Source organism: Perognathus longimembris, chromosome 14 (genome assembly GCF_023159225.1).
Source record: "Perognathus longimembris pacificus isolate PPM17 chromosome 14, ASM2315922v1, whole genome shotgun sequence".
Classification (NCBI taxonomy): Eukaryota; Metazoa; Chordata; class Mammalia; order Rodentia; family Heteromyidae; genus Perognathus; species Perognathus longimembris.
This window is the reverse complement of record NC_063174.1, coordinates 53,002,541-53,022,232: the sequence shown is the minus strand read 5'-3', so window position 1 is coordinate 53,022,232 and position 19,692 is coordinate 53,002,541. Positions and strand designations below refer to the sequence as shown.

The following is a 19,692-nucleotide window of genomic DNA, read 5'->3' as shown; positions in this document are numbered from 1 at the left end:
TTTTGTCTGTGCAGAATTAGACTGGCTGAACAACCCAAGCTTTTGTGTGGGAACCTTGACATCACTTAGCCAACCGTCAGAAGAACCCACGAGCCCTATTCCTGAGCGGTCACCCCTGAGAAGGTAGCTGTTGGACAGGTGGAGTTGGGCCTTTGTGTGCTGCGGAAATGGTTCTTTTTAGAAAGCCTGTGGTGAGAGCTGAGTTGAAGCTCTTCCTTCTATTTTACATGCAGTAAGGGACCGTCATTCCTGCCTTGCTCCTGTGAATGGCTCTTTTTCCTCTTGTATTCCTGTGGCCAGCACAGGGTACAGATGGACAGTTGGTAGGATACGTTGGGTGCCTGTAACTAAGGGTGAGGGACAGGTAACTTCACTAACAGTGTTTGTAACCCTTGGAGTAGTAATGCAGGGATTTCTTTGGGTACATTTTCAATACTTCTGTAAAAGTAGCTCATGTAACATGACATAAAATGAAATCTCAGGAGAACACTGGGCAGACACAGTTGTACACAGCTGTACACCACTGGACAAGATCATGGAATTGAGAAACGTCCTCCACCAGTTCTGGCTCCATGGCTTCATTAGTACAGAGAAAGTGCTGCACCTTCATTCGCCAGAAGACATTGGACATTGATAACAGATAATAACCAAGGGTATTTTGGTAATGAGGAAGAAGAGATCATTGTCACCTTAAAAAGCAAGGACCAAGCTAGGCACTGTTGTCTCACACCTGTGGTACTAATTACTGAGTTAAAGCCCCAGCATGCACACACTTACACACACACACACACACACACACACACACACCACACATAAGGACCTCAAACCTTTTTTCTTTTTCCTTTTTTGCCTTAAGGTTACATTGGCATAGTAAGTGACACTGAAAATAAGACTGATCATATTAGTAAATGACATTTTTCTTGATTTTTACTGGTAGGTTACTTTCATTTAAATAACTGTCTACAAAGTAAAAGGTTTCAAAGTGACAAAAATGAGAGTTTCTCCAGCTGTTTTCATTTTAGGCGTAGGTCTTCAGTGTGGGGTGAGCTATATGGTTGAGAAAGTCACTATGTAGTATATTAGAAAACACTAGGTGTATGTGAGTGTTTCTAGTACGTTCCCCAGTACGTATTTCCCTATTTTCTTGATTACCTAGCCTTTCCTACTCCACTTTTGGAAACAATTGTAAGGCTGCTTTTCTCCAGCAGGAGTCCTTTGAAGTCTGAGTCTTCAGATGGGAGTGCCCATGGCCGAAAGCTCCCACAAGTAAGCAGGAAGAAGAAGAAGGAGAAGAAGAAGAAAAGAAAGCACCATAGGAAGACGAAGAGGAAACACGGGCAGTCGAGCAGCAGTGAGTCTGAGCCCGACACAGATTTGGGGAAGGACCGGCCGTCCTGGAGCCTCACGGGTACTCAGAAGGAATCTGAGAAACCCAGGTGGGTGTCTGGCCTCAGATCCAGTGGTTTTAGACTCCAATTTGTCTCCCTTGATTGGTGCCACAAGATAGACATTCGAAGGATTATGGAGCCAGCCAGTCAGAAGAGCACTCTGCCATCGGAGCAGCTTAGAAACCAGACTGGCGGCCTGATTTTATTTGAGAATCATGTGCACCCAGTCATGACTGTGTCACCGCCGGAGTTGGGACAGGGAAAGGAGCACTGGTGCGGCATGAAGGACGTGTGGTCGGTGCACAGCGAAGCAGCTGCGTAGAGGTAGCGATCACAGGTGCCTTGCTGTGACCCTGTCACCTGACACGGGGCGCAGGGCTGTGCGTTCTGCTGTCTGAGTGAATGGCTGTATTATTGACTTCTACTCTAGTTGTTGCAGCTTCTGGAAAATTTGCCTCTTATTTACATGTCCATTTTTAGAACAGAGGAAAAGGAATGTGAAAGGATTTCCTGAAACCACACAGGAACTTCCATAAGAACTGGAAAGATCGATCAGTCCCACCTGCGCTTGCCATGCCAGAGAGAATCTTCACAGCCTTTTAGTAGTTTTAGGACCCAGACAGCATTTATTTTGCTGAATAGCCTACTAGGTCAAAATAGGTTTTTCTTTTTAAAGCTTTGGTACTGGGGTTTGAATTCAGGGCCTTGTGCTTGCTAGGCAGATGCCCTATCTCTCTTGAGCCATCCTCTCAGCCTCAAGGTAGCTTTTTTTTTTTTTGCCAGTCCTGGGCCTTGGACTCAGGGCCTGAGCACTGTCCCTGGCTTCTTCCCCTCTCAAGGCTAGCACTCTGCCACCTGAGCCACAGCGCCCCTTCTGGCCGTTTTCCATATATGTGGTGCTGGGGAATCGAACTGAGAGCTTCATGTGTAGGAGGCAATCGCTCTTGCCACTAGACCATATTCCCAGCCCCTCAAGGTAGTTTTTATCCTTTCTCTTTTCCTGCTGCTAACTTCTGCTCTCTTCTGGGAAGGTGACCTGCCAGAGTTGTGTGTTCTATACAGACAGGGGCCAAGGTATTTTGGGTTGGAATGTCTTTCCGTGATGCCAGGAGAGAGCGTTCAAGGAGGGTGGCATGCCACGCGGGACTCTTGGGGGCTCTGGGGATACTTCCCCCGGTGGTAGCTACTAATTGACCTGCATTTCCTGGAACAAGCTTTCCTTTGCCATAGGTGGAGGCAACACAGAGCTGACACTGTGTCTTGCTTCCTGCCCCTCAGTACCCACTGGGGAGAGAGGGGAGGAATAGTCTGCCATGGGGCCCTTGGCTTTCCTATTCTTTCTACAGTGCATTAATTTCTTCCCTATGGGCACTCTCTCTTTTCCAAGTCTCTTACACAGGACCTGGATGCCATCCCTGAGCTTTGGTGCTCAAGGCTAATGCTCTACCACTTTGAGCCACAGCTCCACTTCTAGCTTTTTGGTGGTTAATTGGAGATAAGAGTCTCACGGACTTTCCTGGTTTTGAATCGAGATCCTCAGATTTCAGCCTTCTGAGTAGCTAGCGCCCAGCCTTTTTGTTTTTTTGCTTTTTCCAAGTATAGAGCTGGCCTAAAATCATCACAGGCAGTCCACTTAATGTCCATGGCTGTCACCAGCTACCACCTCTGCCTTGTGTGCCAGTGTGCCTTAGAGCAGAAGTAACTTTTAGAAAAATAAGGCTTTCTTTAAAAAAGAAATAAAAATAGTGCCCATATGAAATGAAGTTGCAATCATTTAAATAAATGCTGTAAAGCACACCTGTACTCTTGAGGATTGTTTCTGAGATGGCCCCGTTCATTGGTACGGGTGACAGGTTCTGCTTTGCTTTGTCCCCTCATCCCTGGCCCCTGTGGTTTTCTGCACTTACGTGTGTCTGATGCCACGTGTGCTTAGAAAGGCTTCGCCTTCCTGTTTGGGGCTGTGCAGGAATGTTACTGGAGAGTCACCTGTCCCTTTTGCTTTGTCCACAGCCAAGGAAATACTGCAGCTGTTGGTGCCAGCCCTCACTGTGTATGGCTGGAAGACGTCGAGGCTCTGACAGGAGAAACCTTCCGTGTGGATAAGAAGCCTGATCCTGCAAACTGGGAGTATAAAAGTCTCTACCGAGGGGATATAGCAAGGTATCCAGCGGTTTCCCCTTCTGTGTTCTCTCTCAGCCTGCCTGCCTGCCTCTCTCTCCCTCATAGGTTCTGTTGGGTGTCAGCCATTGCTGCTAAGGCACACATGTCCTATTTACTATAGTACTTAGGCTTAGGTCTTGAGATCAAGTCAGACCGACTTGCTTTACCCCTGGGGCATTGCTCAGGGCCTGGTGAATAAGCATAAAAGTAACTTATTGTAACAGAGCACCTAGAAACTCTTTGGGCTTAACTATCTGCCATTTTAAACAGTAGCAAAGGCCTTTTTATTTATCCTTCCCCCCCTACACATGCCATTTAAAAAATGACATGATAATGTCTTTTTCAGATTATTTCTAGCATATACCACCAGATGATCATAAAAATAGGTGGTGGGTGGTATTTGCTTCAGTAATGAGTTTGAACTTTTCCCCTGTAATCTGTCAATCAAAAATATTTGAGTAAGCCAGAAGAGGTGGCTCATGCCTGTAATCCTACTTCTTGGAAGGCTGAGGAAGTAGAATAGTAAGTCGGGGCCAGCCTGGGGCCAACCTTACAGTTGACACTCAGTCTCAAAGCAGCAGCAGTGTGTACTTAATAAAATCTTTCAAGCACTTACATTTTCTAGGAAACTCAGGAACTGAAGAACAATATACAATCTCTATTTCCAGTTTATAGATAATGAAAATCAGAGCATTATGGGGAAGAAGAGGAGATCTTGGAGATTGTTATCCTTTATAGGCTAATACCCTTTAAATTAAATTTCAGTTTTCATTGCTTTGCCACACCTCCAGATTAGAATCATATTTCTCTTCCTGATTTTTTTAAAACATATAGACAATTCCTGCTAAAATGTCCTTGATGATGAGCTCACCGCAGTCATTTTTGGATTATTTTAATTCTCTGAAGCTGTATAAGGTTTTGTATGCCACCTCAGGGAGCCCCCACAGCCGGTGGGCACCCAGGAAGCGATGAAACAGGCAGCAGGCAGGTGGTGTGCACGTGGCCCCCCGCTTCTGCTGTGTGAGCCTGTGTGAGGGCCGGCAGCGCGCCGGCCTGTGTCGGCCTCCCGTCCTTCACTTGCTGTTTGGTTATTAGAGTTCTTGCCCTGCCTTGCCCGCAAGTACCAGAGATGTTTGTAGAGAACTAGAACTTGGTGTGCACTTGTAAGGAGTTACTATCAAGAATTGCTCTTGAGGTTTTGCTAATGAATAGCACAGGCCATAGAAAGAGTAATTAGAAAGCACTTTCTCTATTTCTTTATTGTCAAAGTGATGTACAGAGGGGTTACAGTTTCATATGTAAGGCAGTGCATATATTTCTTATCCAACTTGTTACCTCCTCCCTCATTTTTCCCCTGCCTTCCCCCCTTCCCATCCCCCGCAATGAGTTGTACAGTTGGTTTACAGAATATAGTTATGTAAGTATTGCTGTTGCATTGGTTTGTCTTTTATCCTTTGTCTCTCCATTTTGATATTCCCTTTCCCTTCCCTAGTTCCTAGAAAGCACTTTCTTAGTCCAAACTGCAAAGATGGATTTTTTTTCCCCTTTTGTGTCAATTATTTTTTTCTCCTTAGCATTTTCATCTAATTTGCTATGGAAAATGCTCCTATGACTCTTCAGGTCCAAAAGCTCAGCCATTTTGTGTGACCACACAAATGGACGCCTGTGCCTGTGCTAGCTAGCTTCCATTTCATCTTGCTCCCCGGCCTGTAGGATGCTGCGGCCCGCATCCTTCCCCCTTAGCTCTAGTCCTTTCAGGATGTTCTTAGCAGCCCAGGGATGGCTTCAGTCATTCCCCAGGCACTTCTCAATCCAGTCCATATGTCTCATAAAATTACCGTTCACCATGTTAATACCATGACAGGGGGTGAGGGACAGTTTGTAAGAAAGTACTTTCCCAAAGGGAAATTCTCTGCCCTAGAGCAATGGTGGAGGGCCACAACAAGCAGAGAGCCATCTGTTGACAGCGGAGACGCTAAGAGGCAGTGGGGGGAAGCAGAGCCTTCTGGGATTTGGACCATTGGAGGCAGCTCTGCCTGGCCCTTTTCTCCTCACACAGCACTGCATTATGCAAAAGTCCAAATATGTGGCAAAAGTTGGATGATATTTACATTCATGTGCTCGCCTCCTATATATTACCACTAATATTCTACTTAAAAAAATAATTGATAGAACATTCTTGAAACCTGTCACAGAAGACACATTCAAATAAGAATCACTATCTGGGTTGCAAGTCCTGTAGACACCTGAGTAACGTTTTACTACAAAATGTAAACTACATGAATCCAACCTTCAGGGTAAAAGTGCAATTTAAAAACCGCAAGTGTACCCTCACTGAATGTTTGTAAATGGTTTCTTCTAAGCATTACAATTGTTATAGCTCTTGAAAAAAATCAAATAAGCAGTTTTAAATTTGAAAGCATTCACTTACTCCAAACATGAAAGATGTTCATTCTGAGATACTTCAGCCCAAACATTCATAAACTAGTGAAAGTTAGAAGATACTTGGTTGTTGAAGTATCTTGCCTTACAAAATAAAGTCAATAGACTCCACTCTTAGAAATCAGCAGCTCACTATTAAGGCTTGAACCTCACTAATTGGGAACAATAATCACTAATTGGGAACAATATTAAAACAGACTGTAATGTGAGAATTGGCTGAAGTAGACATTTCCTGTAGGAAACATCTCTGAGTGCTTTTGTTAAGTACTCTCTTAGATCCTCAAACAACCACTTAAAAACCCATTCCAGGGCTCACAGTGCAGCTTGCTTGGCATGCACAGGGCCCCCAGTTCCTTCCCCAGTACTGCAAAGCCATGAAAAATGCAATTGAAAGCGTTTCTAAGATCATTCAAGAAATGGAAAGGAGAAATTTGATGGCCCTAATAGCAATGCCAAGTGTCAAGGCAATGCTTTCACTCTTACCTGATGATCTTCTGCTATTTCACTCCATTTTTCTATTGCCAGTGCACCCTTTCCTTTATTTTAGGGTATCTGAGGTTCTCTGTATCATAATAAACACTTGTTTTTCTTTTTGCTTTAGGTAAAATATTTACTTTTTTTTTTTTTTTTGCCAGTCCTGGGGCTTAGACTCAGGGTCTGAGCACTGTCCCTGGCTTCTTCTTGCTCAAGGCTAGCACTCTACCACTTGAGCCACAGCACCACTTCTGGCTTTTTCTATATATATGTGATGCTGAGGAATCGAACCCAGGGCTTCATATATGCGAGGCAAGCACTCTACCACTAAGCCATATTCCCAGCCCCATTTACATCTTTTGAAAAATACATTTAATAATTACTGTTGGAGTCCTGCACCTGGCTTTCTGACATGTAAAGAAAGCACAGCAGTAAGGCAGGTACCATCCTCAAGACTGCCTCAGGCTTGCTTCCACGCCAACTCTTTGGAAAGGTTCTTGACCTCTAAGTTTGCCTTTATAGAGACTAGAATTCAACATAGAAAACAAAGCCAGTTGCCAAGCACCTGTTCCTAACTTAGAGTTGAGCTGTACACCATACAAAACCCCACTTAGTAAACTTTTACCCAGTTTTTAATTAGATTGTTTGCTTACCTGCATCCTGGAAAGTGCACAGTTCTTCTCCTTAGCCTGTGCAGATACTCGGTAGTCGTGTGTGGGTAACTACGGGCACACCTGCATAGTCCATAAGAGCATTTTAGGACTCCGCTTCTCTTCCTCCAGAGTAGAAACATCTGAATGAAATTGCACTTGACACACTTTTGAGATTAAGAAAAGGAGCGGTAGACAAGGTCAGAGTTAACAGTCTAGGTTACCTTGTTAAGTAGAGACGCAGGGCGGGGATGGGAAAGCGGGACAGAGGACCTCGGCCCGGAGTCATTGTGCTTCGTTAGGAGCAGTGCAAGAGGAGAATAATACTTCTCTGCCTTGCCTGTCACGTGTGGCTGCAGTGGCATGTATTGGACAGTACTTGTCACTCTGAAGACCCAGGAAAACACAAGTATTAAGATCTAGAAGAGAGGCATGGTTTAAAATCCACGGAGCTGTGAATAAAGGCAGGTGTCAGAGGAAGCGAAGCCGGCAGAGGGGAGCTCTTTGCTGACCTGCTTTGGCTCTGAGCAGAAACGGACGGGAAGGTGAACGTGGACGTGTGCGCATGCGCCTGCGCATGCACGTGAACATGGGTGAGGAGAGCTCAGCGCCAATGAGCCCTCGCTCTCTACAGGTAATGACACATTCGCCCTCTGTTATTTTTTCTTTTCCTACAAGGTACAAGAGGAAAGGAGACTCCTGTCTGGGCCTTAACCCTAAGAAGCAGTGTATATCTTGGGAAGGGGCTTCGGCCTCAAAGAAGCACTCGCACAGAGTCCCGGAACGCTACTTCACGAAGAAGAACGTGGGACTTCTGCACGCCGATGGCGTGGCGGTGAGCTGTAACACTGAACTTCCCTCTTCAGAGCCCGTCTTGTTCATCCCAGTGAAGGACTCGGAGGAAGTGGCTGCACCTGTTACAAGCTGGTTGAATCCTCTGGGGATTTATGATAAGTCAACCTCGCAGTGGTTGCAAGGACTTGGTCCCCCCGAGCAAGAAGCGAAACAGCCAGACTCACAAGTAGACAGAGAGAGTGCGGTTCTCAAGGCCAAGGTGGAGGACTTTAACAGGAGAGTCCGGGAGAATCCTCACGATACTGAGCTGTGGCTGGCGTTCGTGGCTTTCCAGGTAAGTGTCACATCTCATGTACTCTGCAGCGTTGTTTTTGGTGGGGCTGTGGATTGAACCCAGCCTTTCCTTGTTTTGTTTTGAGATAGGGTCTCATTGAATTGCCTAGGCTGGCTTTGAAATTTGAACCCTCCCGCCTCCCCTCCTACCTGGGATTATAGGAATGTGGCACACGTTTATTGATTTATTTTGGTGGCACTGGGTTTCCACTCAGGGCCTGATTCTTGCTAGGCAGGTGCTCTACCACTTGAGCCATTCCCCCAGCCGTTTTTTGTTTTTCTTCTATTTTGAATAGGATCTTGGCTTTCTTCCTGGGGCGGCTTGGACTGTGGTCCTTCTGTTCTTGCTTTCCTCATAGCTGGGATGACAGCCCCACACCACCATGTCCAGGGATTCATTGTGATGGAGTCTCAGAGACCTTTTGCCTAAGCTGGCCTCAAATCATTGTTCTTCTGATCTCAGCTTCCCAGGTAGCTGGGACTATAGGAGTGAGCTACCGTGCCCGGTCCTGAAACACTTCTTGAGCTTCTACAAGGAAGTTTGGACCTACATATAAAGGATATTAGAGAAGTAGAGGTCTAGCTCAAGCGATAGAGCACCAGCCATGAGTGAAAAAGCCAAGTGAGAGTGTGTGAGGCTCCCCAAGTCCCAGTACTCCCCCTCCCCCCAAAAGTTAGACTATAGTTTTTCTAGTGAGGAATCCTGGTACGTGAGTGACTGGGAGGGATAAATGCAGCCTGGGGTAGTAAATGCTGTTGATGCCGTGTTATAGAATGTGCTCTTTGGGAATGGGGTGGGAATGGAGCAGAGTTTTTTTGGTGTGTGTGTGTGTGTGTGTGTGTGTGTGTGTGTGTTTCTGGGATGGAACCCAGGACCTTTTATGTGCTGGGCAAGCACTTTTCCCTCCAGCCAGGGAATAGAATCTTGCCCACCCAGACAGAGAGGCATTGGTGAAGTACACACCACACAGGCCGAGTGCACAGAACTGTGAGAGGGGGTTGGTCAGGCAGTTCCCTGTATGGTCCCTCTAACAGGTGGCTCTGTCCTCATTTTTCATAAGATAAGGTTGGCTCCTCTGTTTTCAAGGCCTTGCATGCCAGTCTTGGTGCATAAATGTAAAGTACAAATGGCAGAAGGACAGGCCAGTCAGGTGACATGAAGACCAGACATACCAGAGGCAAGAGCACTACCCTAGGAAATGAGCTTTTCAAGGTTACTTTTTGTTTGGCTTGCCATTTTTTTAAGCTGTATTATTATTATTATTATTCGTTTTTCCTTTTCTGGTACTGGGGATTGAACCCACGACATTGCACTTGCTAGGCAAGCGATTTGCCACTGAGCTACATCCCAGCCTTGTGGAAACGAGAAGTTCTTATCCACTGGGTCTGTGTAACAGTTGTTTTCTTTCTTTCTTTTTTTTTTTTTGGTGCCTGTCCTGGGACTTGAACTCAGGGTCTGGGTGCTGTCCCTGAGCTTTTGTGCGCAAGGCTAGCTCTAGAGCCCCAGCCCCACCTCTCCTTTCCTTGGTGGTTAATTGGAAATAAGCGTCTCACAGACCTTCTGGCCTGGGCTGGCTTTGAACTGCGATCCTCAGATCTCAGCCTCCTAAGTAGTTAGGTATAAGCTACTGGCGCCCAGCCAGCAGATGGTTTTGACAGGAGGAAGAGCCATTGCGGGTGCCGCTGTGTGACTCCGTCCTCGTGCATGAGTAACTTGGTGTTTGTGTCGTTGAGGACGAGGCCATGAAGAGCCCCGGCCTGTACGCGCTGGAGGACGGGGAGCGGGAGAAGCGGAAGGCGTCGCTGAAGCTCCTCCTGGAGAAGAAGCTGGCCATCCTGGAGCGGGCCATCGACAGCAACCAGAGCAGCGTGGACCTGAAGCTCGCCAGACTGAGGCTGTGCGCCGAGTTCTGGGAACCCTCCGTGCTGGTCAAGGAGTGGCAGAAACTGATCTTCCTGCACCCCAACAATACAGCTCTGTGGCAAAAATATCTTGTATTTTGCCAGAGCCAGTTTAGCACCTTCTCAGTATCCAAAATCCACGGTCTTTATGGCAAGTGCTTGAGCACTCTCTCTGCAGTTAACGACGGCAGCATCTTGTCTCACCCCGCGCTGCCCGGCACGGAGGAGGCCATGTTCGGTAAGGAGGTGCCAGACACCCTTCGGATTCAGTAGACAATGAGGATGTATTTTGGTTTACCTTAGAAAAGTCTGCACATTATCAAACTGATACATATACTTAAAAATCATGGATTTGTTCTCTCTTGGGCGAGCTTGGGTAAATTCTTAGCCTGCTAGAGCTCGCTCTCCGCAGGAGCAGGAGGCTGCCCGTGCCGTGGGTGTTGCGTGTGTCTGGTGCGCACAGTGCCTAGCTCCGAGCGCAGCGCAGCTCACACTGGTTTGAGCGGAACTCCTGTTATCCCTGTCGGCGTTAGGGACCGAACTGTGTTTCTGTAGAAATACTAAACGCTTCCTGAGCTGATGTAAATGGTGTCATGGTTGGGTAGCATGCCTTAGGCCCTACATTCAGTTTCCAACACCAACAGTAAACAAACAAAACAAGAACAGGAGATTCTTGTTTCAAGGCCTCATTTGCTGTAAATGGCATGACGTCCCCACTAAGGTGACCTGAAATCCAGTGTGGAGCACTGACTTTGCAGCACACTGGAGGGATGATGACAATTGCTGGTGGCAGATGTCATCTTGGAGTTGGTGACTTGCCTTTAGATACCCTATGTAGTTTTTGTTGTTAATATTTACATCCTGTGGTGGTTTTAGATAAATATGCCTAACAGTAGACTTGGCTTACAGTACTATTGTTTGTCCCTTTAGCTTAGGGCATGTCTATCCTGTAGGGTTGAAAGCAATTCTGCAAAAAGACACTCTTAGCATTTGAATAGCTGTTCTCTGTCCTTCTGTGCTGTCAACCCAGGATTATTTCTTTTTTTTTTTTTTTTTTTTTGGCCAGTCCTGGGCCTTGGACTCAGGGCCTGAGCACTGTCCCTGGCTTCTTCCCGCTCAAGGCTAGCACTCTGCCACTTGAGCCACAGCGCCGCTTCTGGCCGTTTTCTGTATATGTGGTGCTGGGGAATCGAACCTAGGGCCTCGTGTATCCGAGGCAGGCACTCTTGCCACTAGGCTATATCCCCAGCCCCCCAGGATTATTTCTTGTTTACTGGTTTGCAGCCCTCTTTCTGCAGCAGTGCCACTTTCTGCGGCAGGCTGGCCACTCGGAGAAGGCCATCTCTCTGTTCCAGGCCATGGTTGACTTTACCTTCTTCAAACCCGACAGTGTAAGAGATCTGCCGACTAAAGCACAGGTACCAAGCTCGCCCCTCATGGTCTTGTGTGTGTGTGTGTGTGTGTGTGTGTGTGTGTGTATCTCAAATATTCTCCTGATCCAAGAAAAACTGGTAACACATGGATAGATAAAAGACTCCCTTTCCTCCCCCTAAATCTGGAGCCTCACCGGTGGCTTTACTTTTGTTTTTGTTATGCCAGTCCTAGGCCTTGTACTCAGGCCCTGGCTTCTTTTTGCTCAAGGCTAGCACTCTGCCACTTGAGTCACAGCGCCACTTCTGGCCTTTTCTATATATGTGGTGCTGGGGAATCGAACCCAGGGCTTCATGTATAGGAGGCAAGTACTTTTGCCACTAGGCCATATTCCCAGCCCTGGCTTTACTTTTGTACCTGGGCCCTAGTTTAAATGCAGGTCATCTCCACTGGTCAGGACAGCAGGTGGTGTGCCACTGTAAACCTCGGGTCGCTCTTGAATGCCCTGTCTGGATCTTGTGTTGCTGATCCAATGAGCTTGCAGTCTTGGCCCGAGTTGCACAAGAAGTTATCTATAGGTTCTTGTCAACGCCAGTCCTCATGGAGGTGGGCTCATCTTTTAGTTGACAGATGAACATTTCCAGCAGTTTTATGAACAATAAAAATGTCTCAGAGCTGCTCATGTAGGATAACCTGCCTCTTTCCCTTTTCCACTGAAGGAAATAGTTTTCTGCTCAACGGGGGTGGGGGGGGGGATGGCTACGATGAAGATGGGAGAATAGCTTGGAAGGTCTTTCTGCGTGGCCAAGGACTCCATCATGTGGTAGTTTCCTGAATTGCCAGCAGAAACCGTTCTCATGATTTTACCTCTAAACAAAGTTGCCTTAGAGACTCGTACCCATTAATCTAGGTGTGACAGGTGCTTACTAAGCCCTCAGATGAAGCACTTTTAAGAATGCTTTTATATTTTAAGAATACTCTGTGCTCTGGAAGTGGATCTTGGCTAGCTTTTTGGGACTGTGAGCACTGAACCCCTTCTTCGATCTCTGCTACGCTGAGGGGTGGAGGGCACTGCTCACGGCCGATGTCCGCAGGACTGCTGTTAAATAGCAGCAGCACCTGGCCTTCCCAGCCAGCACAGGAACCTTTGAAGCAAGGCTTCGCATGCCTCTGTAGGTGAGAGACATGGTTACCACCAGCGCAGTGGCACAGCTGGTCTGGATTCCTGGGGAATAACCACATTGCTTGTAGAAGTTCTTCTTCTTATACATTGTTTCCATCACTTTTGTGAGAGCAAACCTAAGGAGAGGGAGTGGTCTTCCCAGCCCCTTCCTGGGGGTGACAGGCCGCCCTTTGGTGACTCCCAAGGGACCATGCTGGTCCCGGGCTCAGGGTGCAGAGGCCTGTGGCCCTCAGCCCCATGATGTCTCTGTCAGGAGCCTGCTGTTCTCTAGAAGTTTCTTGGAAAAGTTTTCGTGAGAGTAGCTTGCTGGCTGTCTTTCCAAGTCCTGTTGCCAACTGATAACAGGACCGCGTTCCTGCCCAGCGCTGGGCTCGCTCAGCATGAGCTCGCCCAGCATGAGCTCGCCTTCCGTTCCATGGGGAATTATTTATTTCCGTTGAGCTGATTTCCACACACCGAAGATCTATGACCTGAAGGTGGAGGAGGGCCCGAGGGCAGAGCCCCCCTACCCCCATGGGTGGAGGAGGGCCCGAGGGGCTTGTCTCCTCCTCGCCTGTGTCCACGGCAGGTATTGAGGCTCTTAATACCCGCACTGTTAGGAGTAAATCGTTACCAAAGCTCCACTTGTTGAATTCCCTTCCCTTCAGAAGGTCTCGACAGCAAATGACTTGAGGTCTGCGGCTTGGACAGTGCCACTGTCACTTGTCCCTAGTGAGCTCCCTGGCAGGGTCAGGACCAGGAAGCTAGTCCTGTCAGCCCAGCCGCAGGCCCCTGTCACCACCCCCGAGCCTGGCTTCTTGTAACCTAATCCTGAAGATCAGATCATCTTTTCTCCTGCGCTGTGTTTGATATGTTAGACATCACCAGGTCCAGCCCAGATCCCGGCGTGCACAGGGGCAGGGCAGGGGCGGGGGGGGGGGTGTGCCAGTGCACTAGATCATTCTTTTGCTGTTTGGGGATGTGTGTTATGTCTTCATGTCAAACCAGTGGCCCCCACGTTAGGCGCTAATGCGCAGTGCTCAGCAGTTCTGCGCTTGGTAGGCCTCACTCTGGTCTTTTAAACCTCCACAGGTGGAGTTCTTTGAGCCCTTCTGGGACAGCGGGGAGCCCCGGGCCGGGGAGAAGGGCGCCCGGGGCTGGCGGGCTTGGATGCACCAGCAGGAGCGGGGTGGCTGGGTGGTCATCACCCCAGGTAAGGCTCTCCGGCCGAGGGCGCGTGTGCCTCTTCCTCCTGTTTATCTGTGAAGGCCGCTTGTTAGTAGCTTAGTGAAAAATGTATGAAAGTAGAAGTCATGGCGGATAGGCTGTTGCTTCCCTGAGGCGGCCTGAGGCAGTCAGCATCCCTCAAGCCTGAGCACCGGCTCTCTGCAGATTTGAGCTTCCAGACTTTTCTTTTTTTCTGCTGGTCCTGGGGCTTGGGCCCTGGCAACCATTTCCGGATTTTTCTGAGTAGTTTATCAGAGATAAGAGTCTCATGGACTTTCCTGCCCGGGCTGGCTTTGAACCTGGATCCTTAGGTCTCAGCCCCCTGAGTAGCTAGGATTACAGGTGTGAGCCACTGGATGCCTGGCTAGGAAGGACTTGTTCTTTCTTTGATCAATGTACTCGGAGTAGAAGCAAGCTTTTGTTTTTTTTTTCTCCTTGCCAGTTGTGGAGCTTGAACTCAGGGCCTGAGCACTGTCCCTGGCTTCCTTTTTGCTCAAGGCTAGCACTTGAGCCACAGCACCGCTTCTGGCTTTTTCTGTATGTGGTGCTGAGGAATCGAACCCAGGGCTTCATGTAGACAAGACAAGCACATCTACCACTAGGGCATATTCCCAGCCCTAGAAGCAAGCTTTTGTTCCACCTTCCACCCCCATTCGTATTCTTTTTTAGTAAGCATTTAAGATACTTTTTGCTCTTTTGGCCATGTGTAGACAAATCTTTTGAAAAAAAATCCTTCTTTTTAAGGAATGTTACAAAAAGATTAGCTAGCATTTGTTACACTCATTCCACATGACCCAAGTGCTTTACGGATCCGCACTGGAGCACAGCGTGGAAAGGTGATTTTTACTATCAAGGCAGGGCCGTGTGTGTATCTTTCCAATGTACCTATTACACAGACTCTTACACTGAATTTAGTATAGTTCCAAGAATCTGATAACCCCTTCCCAATAGCAGGATCAAAGGAAAACGAGTTGATAATCATCTTTATTTTTAATTTCTCAACTCCATCTTGACACATTGAGCATCTAGAATGTAAATTGGGACTTTATCCTGCCTTATATATGTATACGTGAGGAGGGGGGTTGGGTAATACTAGAGTTGGACTCAGAGCCTCACACTTGGTAGGCAGGCACCCTATCTCTGGAGACGCACCCTAAGGCACACCCCTGCCCCCCATTCTTGTCTAGATGAGGATGATGACGAGCCGGAAGAGGATGACCAGGAAATCAAAGATAAGAGTCTGCCCCGGTGGCAGATCTGGCTTGCCGCTGAGCGCTCCCGGGACCAGAGGCACTGGCGTCCCTGGCGCCCCGACAAGACCAAGAAGCAAACGGAGGAGGACTGCGAGGACCCCGAGAGACAGGTGCGGACCCGCGCCGCCCGGAGCTGCCCTCGCTCCCCGCCTGTTGCTTCTCCACCAGGAGGCTTCGGGGCCTACCCTTGCCCGCGCCCACTTCCTTTGCTCTGTCCCCTGGGGTAGCTCCCGACCCCCAGGGTAGAAGGGAGGCTCCCGGGGCCCCCTTCTGGAGATGGCCTTCCAGGTCATTCCCTTACGTTTTCCTGTAACTATGGGCCTACGGTCTGGATCTGGGCCCCACGGTCTGGATCCCCGTCCAGATTCTTGCCTTGTATCCACTGTCCCACCGCCCTGTTGGCTCTGTGGACATGTAGCGACCAGAATGGACTGGAAGCCTCCAGGGGCAGGATGCAGAGGCCATGGCGGGGCAGCTGGCACGTGCCGAGCCCTGCTGGAGAAGCAGCAGATGTCGACCTGTTGACACCAGGCACTTCACGTGCACCGTGGCACCCGCCCGCAGGGCTTGGGTCCCTGCTGCCCCCTTCCGGGGCTGCTGGTGGCTTCGGAGGGGACAAATGCTATGTGAACACCCGCAGCATAGCTTCTGTGTGGCCCCTGAGGTGCCAGGCCCTGCCCTGTAGGTCCCGCCCCTTTCCCTCCCCCCTCCAGCACTGGGGGGGGGGGGGGGAGGGTGCTGTTCAGCTTCTCGATTCTCTTGCGGATTTTAATTGGAATGTTGGTGCACTAGTATACTGCATACAGTGGTGCCGTATTGCTGCCTTGATTCAGCGGGTCCCGGCTTCGGCTGTCGTTGCAGGTGCTGTTCGATGACATCGGGCAGTCTCTGATCAGGCTCTCGAGCCAGGCCCTGCGCTTCCAGCTGGTTGAGGCCTTCCTGCAGTTCCTGGGTGTGCCTTCGGGCTTCGTCCCGCCGGCCTCCTGCCTGTACCTGGCCATGGACGAGAGCAGCGTCTTCGACAGCGGGCTCCATGACGACAAGCCCCTGACAGCCTTCGACTTTGCGTTCTCGGGCCTCAGCTGCGTGGGCCGCATGGACCCGCTGGGCTGTCGTCGGTGGACCCGCGGTCACAGCCGCGAGGGCGAGGAATTCATCCGCAATGTCTTCCACCTCGTGATGCCCTTGTTCTCAGGGAGGCAGAAGTCTCACCTGTGTTTCTCCTGGCTGCAGTATGAGACGGCAAAGGTAACCCCACTTCCCTCCTCCCACCCGGGGGCCTTGGCTTTCACATCAGGTCCAGTCCCAGATCCAGCAAGGCTCCCTTGGCCCCTGTGTCCCAGGCCGACGGCACCTCAGGCCTGGCTCCCCTCCCTTTCCCCACCCCGCCCTCCAGGAACCACAGAAATGGAGGAAAGCAGGCACCAGCGCCAGCCCCTCGCTCAGGGGCTGGAGTTGCCTGCTGGGCGAAGTCTCGTCTTACCAGATGTCTGTGATGATACAGGCACTTAGTGTTAAGAACCAACATAAGCTTAAGCAGGGTTAGAGGATTTAGGGCTTATTAGAATAGAGAAAATAAGCTACTTACTTATCCTGTGATTTATCACTATCTGTTGGAAAGTGAGTCTCCATCTGATGTGCTGCCCTCTGCTGGCCTCTCGTAATATTGATTCCTAACACCCAGCTGCTCTACAGCTAACTACAGTTAAATACCCCAGGTTGTTCTAACATAGTGCCTTTGAAGCAGGGTGCCTGCCGGTGGCTCACGCCTGTGATCCTAGCAACTCAAGAGGCTAGGATCTGAGGATCGCGGTTCAAAGCCAGCCTGGGCAGGAAAGTCCATGAGACTTATCTCCAATTAACCACTAGAAAACCAGAAGTGGCACTGTGGTTCAAAGTGGTAGAGTGCTAGCCTTGAGGAAAAAAGCTCAAGGACAGCACCCAGGCTCTTAGTTCAAGCCCCATGACCAAACAAAATAAAATAGTGTCTTTGGTCAAGAGTGGTGGCCTCATCTCTTTGGGAAAGAAAATTTGGAGCATAGCAGCCTTCAAATCCCAATTTCTTTCTCAGCAGAGAGAGCCTCTGTGTTTTATGAGATATGTAATAAAGGAAGAACAGGCAACTTTGCATTGCCCGTGCTTCCTGAAGTTACAGTGCCTTCTGGAATGGAAATTCCAGAGCACTCAAAGTCATTCTTTTCTGTGTGTGTGTGTAGGTCATTTGGTGTCTGCACACTAAAAACAAGAAGAGATTAAAGTCACAAGGGAAGAACTGCAAAAAACTAGCCAAGAATCTCCTTAAGGAGCCAGAAAACAGGAACAATTTTTGCCTCTGGAAGCAGTATGCCCATCTGGAGTGGTTGCTTGGCAACATAGAGGATGCCAGGAAAGTGTTCGATACAGCGCTCAGCATGGCGGGCGGCAGTGAGCTGAAGGACCGGGAGCTGTGTGAGCTGAGTCTGCTCTACGCTGAGCTAGAGGTGGAGCAGCCGTCAGACTCCAGAGAGGCCGCCACGGCCCGGGCTGTGCATGTACTGACCCAGCTGACCGAGAGCAGCCCCTCGGGGCCGTATACCGGGCCTGTGTTGGCCACTCGTGTGTTGAAAGCGCGGAAGGCTTACGAGCATGCGCTGCAGGGCTGTCTGGGGGAGAACTGTGTCTCCGATGGCGCTCCCGCCGACTCCTTGGACTGCCTGTGTAGCTTGGTCAGGTGCTTTATGCTCTTCCAGTATCTGACCGTGGGGATCGATGCAGCGGTGAGGATCTCTGAGCAGGTGTTCGCCAAACTGAAGGACTCTGTTTCTCGGGAGGTCCCTGGCCTGGAGGACCGCGGCCTCTCCCAGAGCTTGCGCAGCGTGCTGGAGGCCGTCAGCCTGATGCACACGAGTCTGCTGCGGTTCCACATGACGGTGAGCGTGTACCCGCGGGCCCGGCTTCGAGAGGCGCTCGCGGACGCCTTGAGGCGCTATCCTGGCAACCAGCTGCTTTGGAGGTCCTACGTCCAGACTCAAAGCCAGTCCCACGCGGCCAGCAAGACCAGGAGGTTCTTCGACGCGGTCGCCAGGTCTGCCAGCCCCTTGGAGCCCTGGTTGTTTGCCATTGAAGCGGAGAAGCGGAGGAGGAGCCTGGCGGAGACAGTGCAGAGGTAATTACTTACCCCCCCCCCCCCCCCCGCCAGGCCTCAGGGCCCCGGCCATGGACGTGCTGGGGGGGTCCGTGCTCCGGGGGGTCACGGAGTAGATAACCGCTAGATGAGCGCGGCACTTGGAAGGTAGGCCCATCCTCCCTGGAGGCCTGGGTGCCGTCTCCCTGGGCGAGCCATCCTGGGAACCTGGCTGCTGTTTCCGGGGTGCAGCGGGAGGCTCGGGGGGTCTCGAGAAGCTGCACTGAGCAGCAGCGCTGAGCACAGGCTCTCAAGTCAGCTCTCAGCTCGGCCGCCTGTGCCGCTCAGCCCTGGGCCGTCGCCCGGCCTCTAGCAGGTTCCTCGTGTGTGCAGTGGACTAATGAAGAAGCCGGGGTGCGGGCGAGGTCAGCGCTCGCAGAGACAGTGCACGGTGATTGCCCGGCTTCTTGAAGCCACACGTTCGTTTCCACTCGAGGATATTGCCCGCGAGGGTTACTGGTGGTTTGGGCGGCGGCGTTCCTCGCTGGGGTTTCACTGCAGTACCGCAGCGTGCTTCTTCCTGCCTCTCCCGCTGAGGTGTCGTTCACTCGCCGCTTCCCTTCCCGGAGCGGAGCTCTGCGCTCGCCTCTGCTCGGCCGGCCGTGGGCCTTGCAGGCCGCATGGGGCGGGGCGGGGCGGGGCAGCGCGGCCACAGCGCCCCCAGACGCTCGGGCAGCGGGGACGGGGGCAGGACGAGCCTCGGCTACCTGGCGCCTTGTCTTGCAGGGTGGGCGGCAGAGAGATCCACGCCACCATTCCCGAGACGGGGCTCACGCACCGGATCCGAGCGCTCTTTGAAAACGCGCTGCGGAGCCACCACGGCAGCCAGTGCCCCCTGCTGTGGAGGATGTACTTGCAGTTCCTGGTAAGACACCATTTCATCTTGGCAGCGCCACCCTCCCCTTCAGTGGGACAGGAAGGCAGGTGGAAGGCTGGGAGGGCCTCCTGTCACCGCCTCGGCGGGGTTCAGTCGTAAGGACTCCCGGTGTGTCAGGCTGACCTCACTCCAGCAAGGACTCAGCCAGAGAGCGGGAACACACTGAGCCTTGCTGGAGAAAATAAGAAAGACTGGCAAACCCTAGCCAACGTGACCGGAAGTGGAGGCAAAGAAGGGGACCTCACAACCAACACCAGTGAAACCCAGAGGACACACTTTGAAAGGGAAACTATATTCAAATGAGCTGGAAAATCTTAAAAGAGTGGTAAACTTTTAGGTGCATTTAAACTTCTAACACCCAAAATAGCCCCTGGCACCTAGCTTTATTGTTTTTTATTTGAGAAAGGGCCTCCCTGTGTAGCTCAGGCTAGACCGATGCTCACCATCTTCCAGTCTTAGCCCCCTGAATGCTATGGTTCTATGATTATCAGGATC

General features: G+C 50.4%; 1 protein-coding gene across 2 annotated transcripts in view; it reads left to right on the top strand.

The window, feature by feature from the left end:
* Positions 1-19,692, top strand: part of Nrde2 (NRDE-2, necessary for RNA interference, domain containing) — a 32,260-nt gene that overhangs the window by 10,362 nt on the left and 2,206 nt on the right. The window contains exons 2-12 of one of the 2 annotated variants that reach the window (XM_048361964.1): positions 15-123; positions 1,209-1,436; positions 3,399-3,548; positions 7,793-8,243; positions 9,977-10,382; positions 11,429-11,562; positions 13,770-13,890; positions 15,092-15,267; positions 16,019-16,405; positions 17,374-18,302; positions 19,047-19,185. In XM_048361964.1, coding sequence (XP_048217921.1) covers positions 15-123; positions 1,209-1,436; positions 3,399-3,548; positions 7,793-8,243; positions 9,977-10,382; positions 11,429-11,562; positions 13,770-13,890; positions 15,092-15,267; positions 16,019-16,405; positions 17,374-18,302; positions 19,047-19,185 — 3,230 coding nt within the window. Of the gene's footprint in view, positions 1-14; positions 124-1,205; positions 1,437-3,398; positions 3,549-7,792; positions 8,244-9,976; positions 10,383-11,428; positions 11,563-13,769; positions 13,891-15,091; positions 15,268-16,018; positions 16,406-17,373; positions 18,303-19,046; positions 19,186-19,692 lie in introns of both variants that reach the window. The other variant, XM_048361963.1, reaches the window with a different exon arrangement.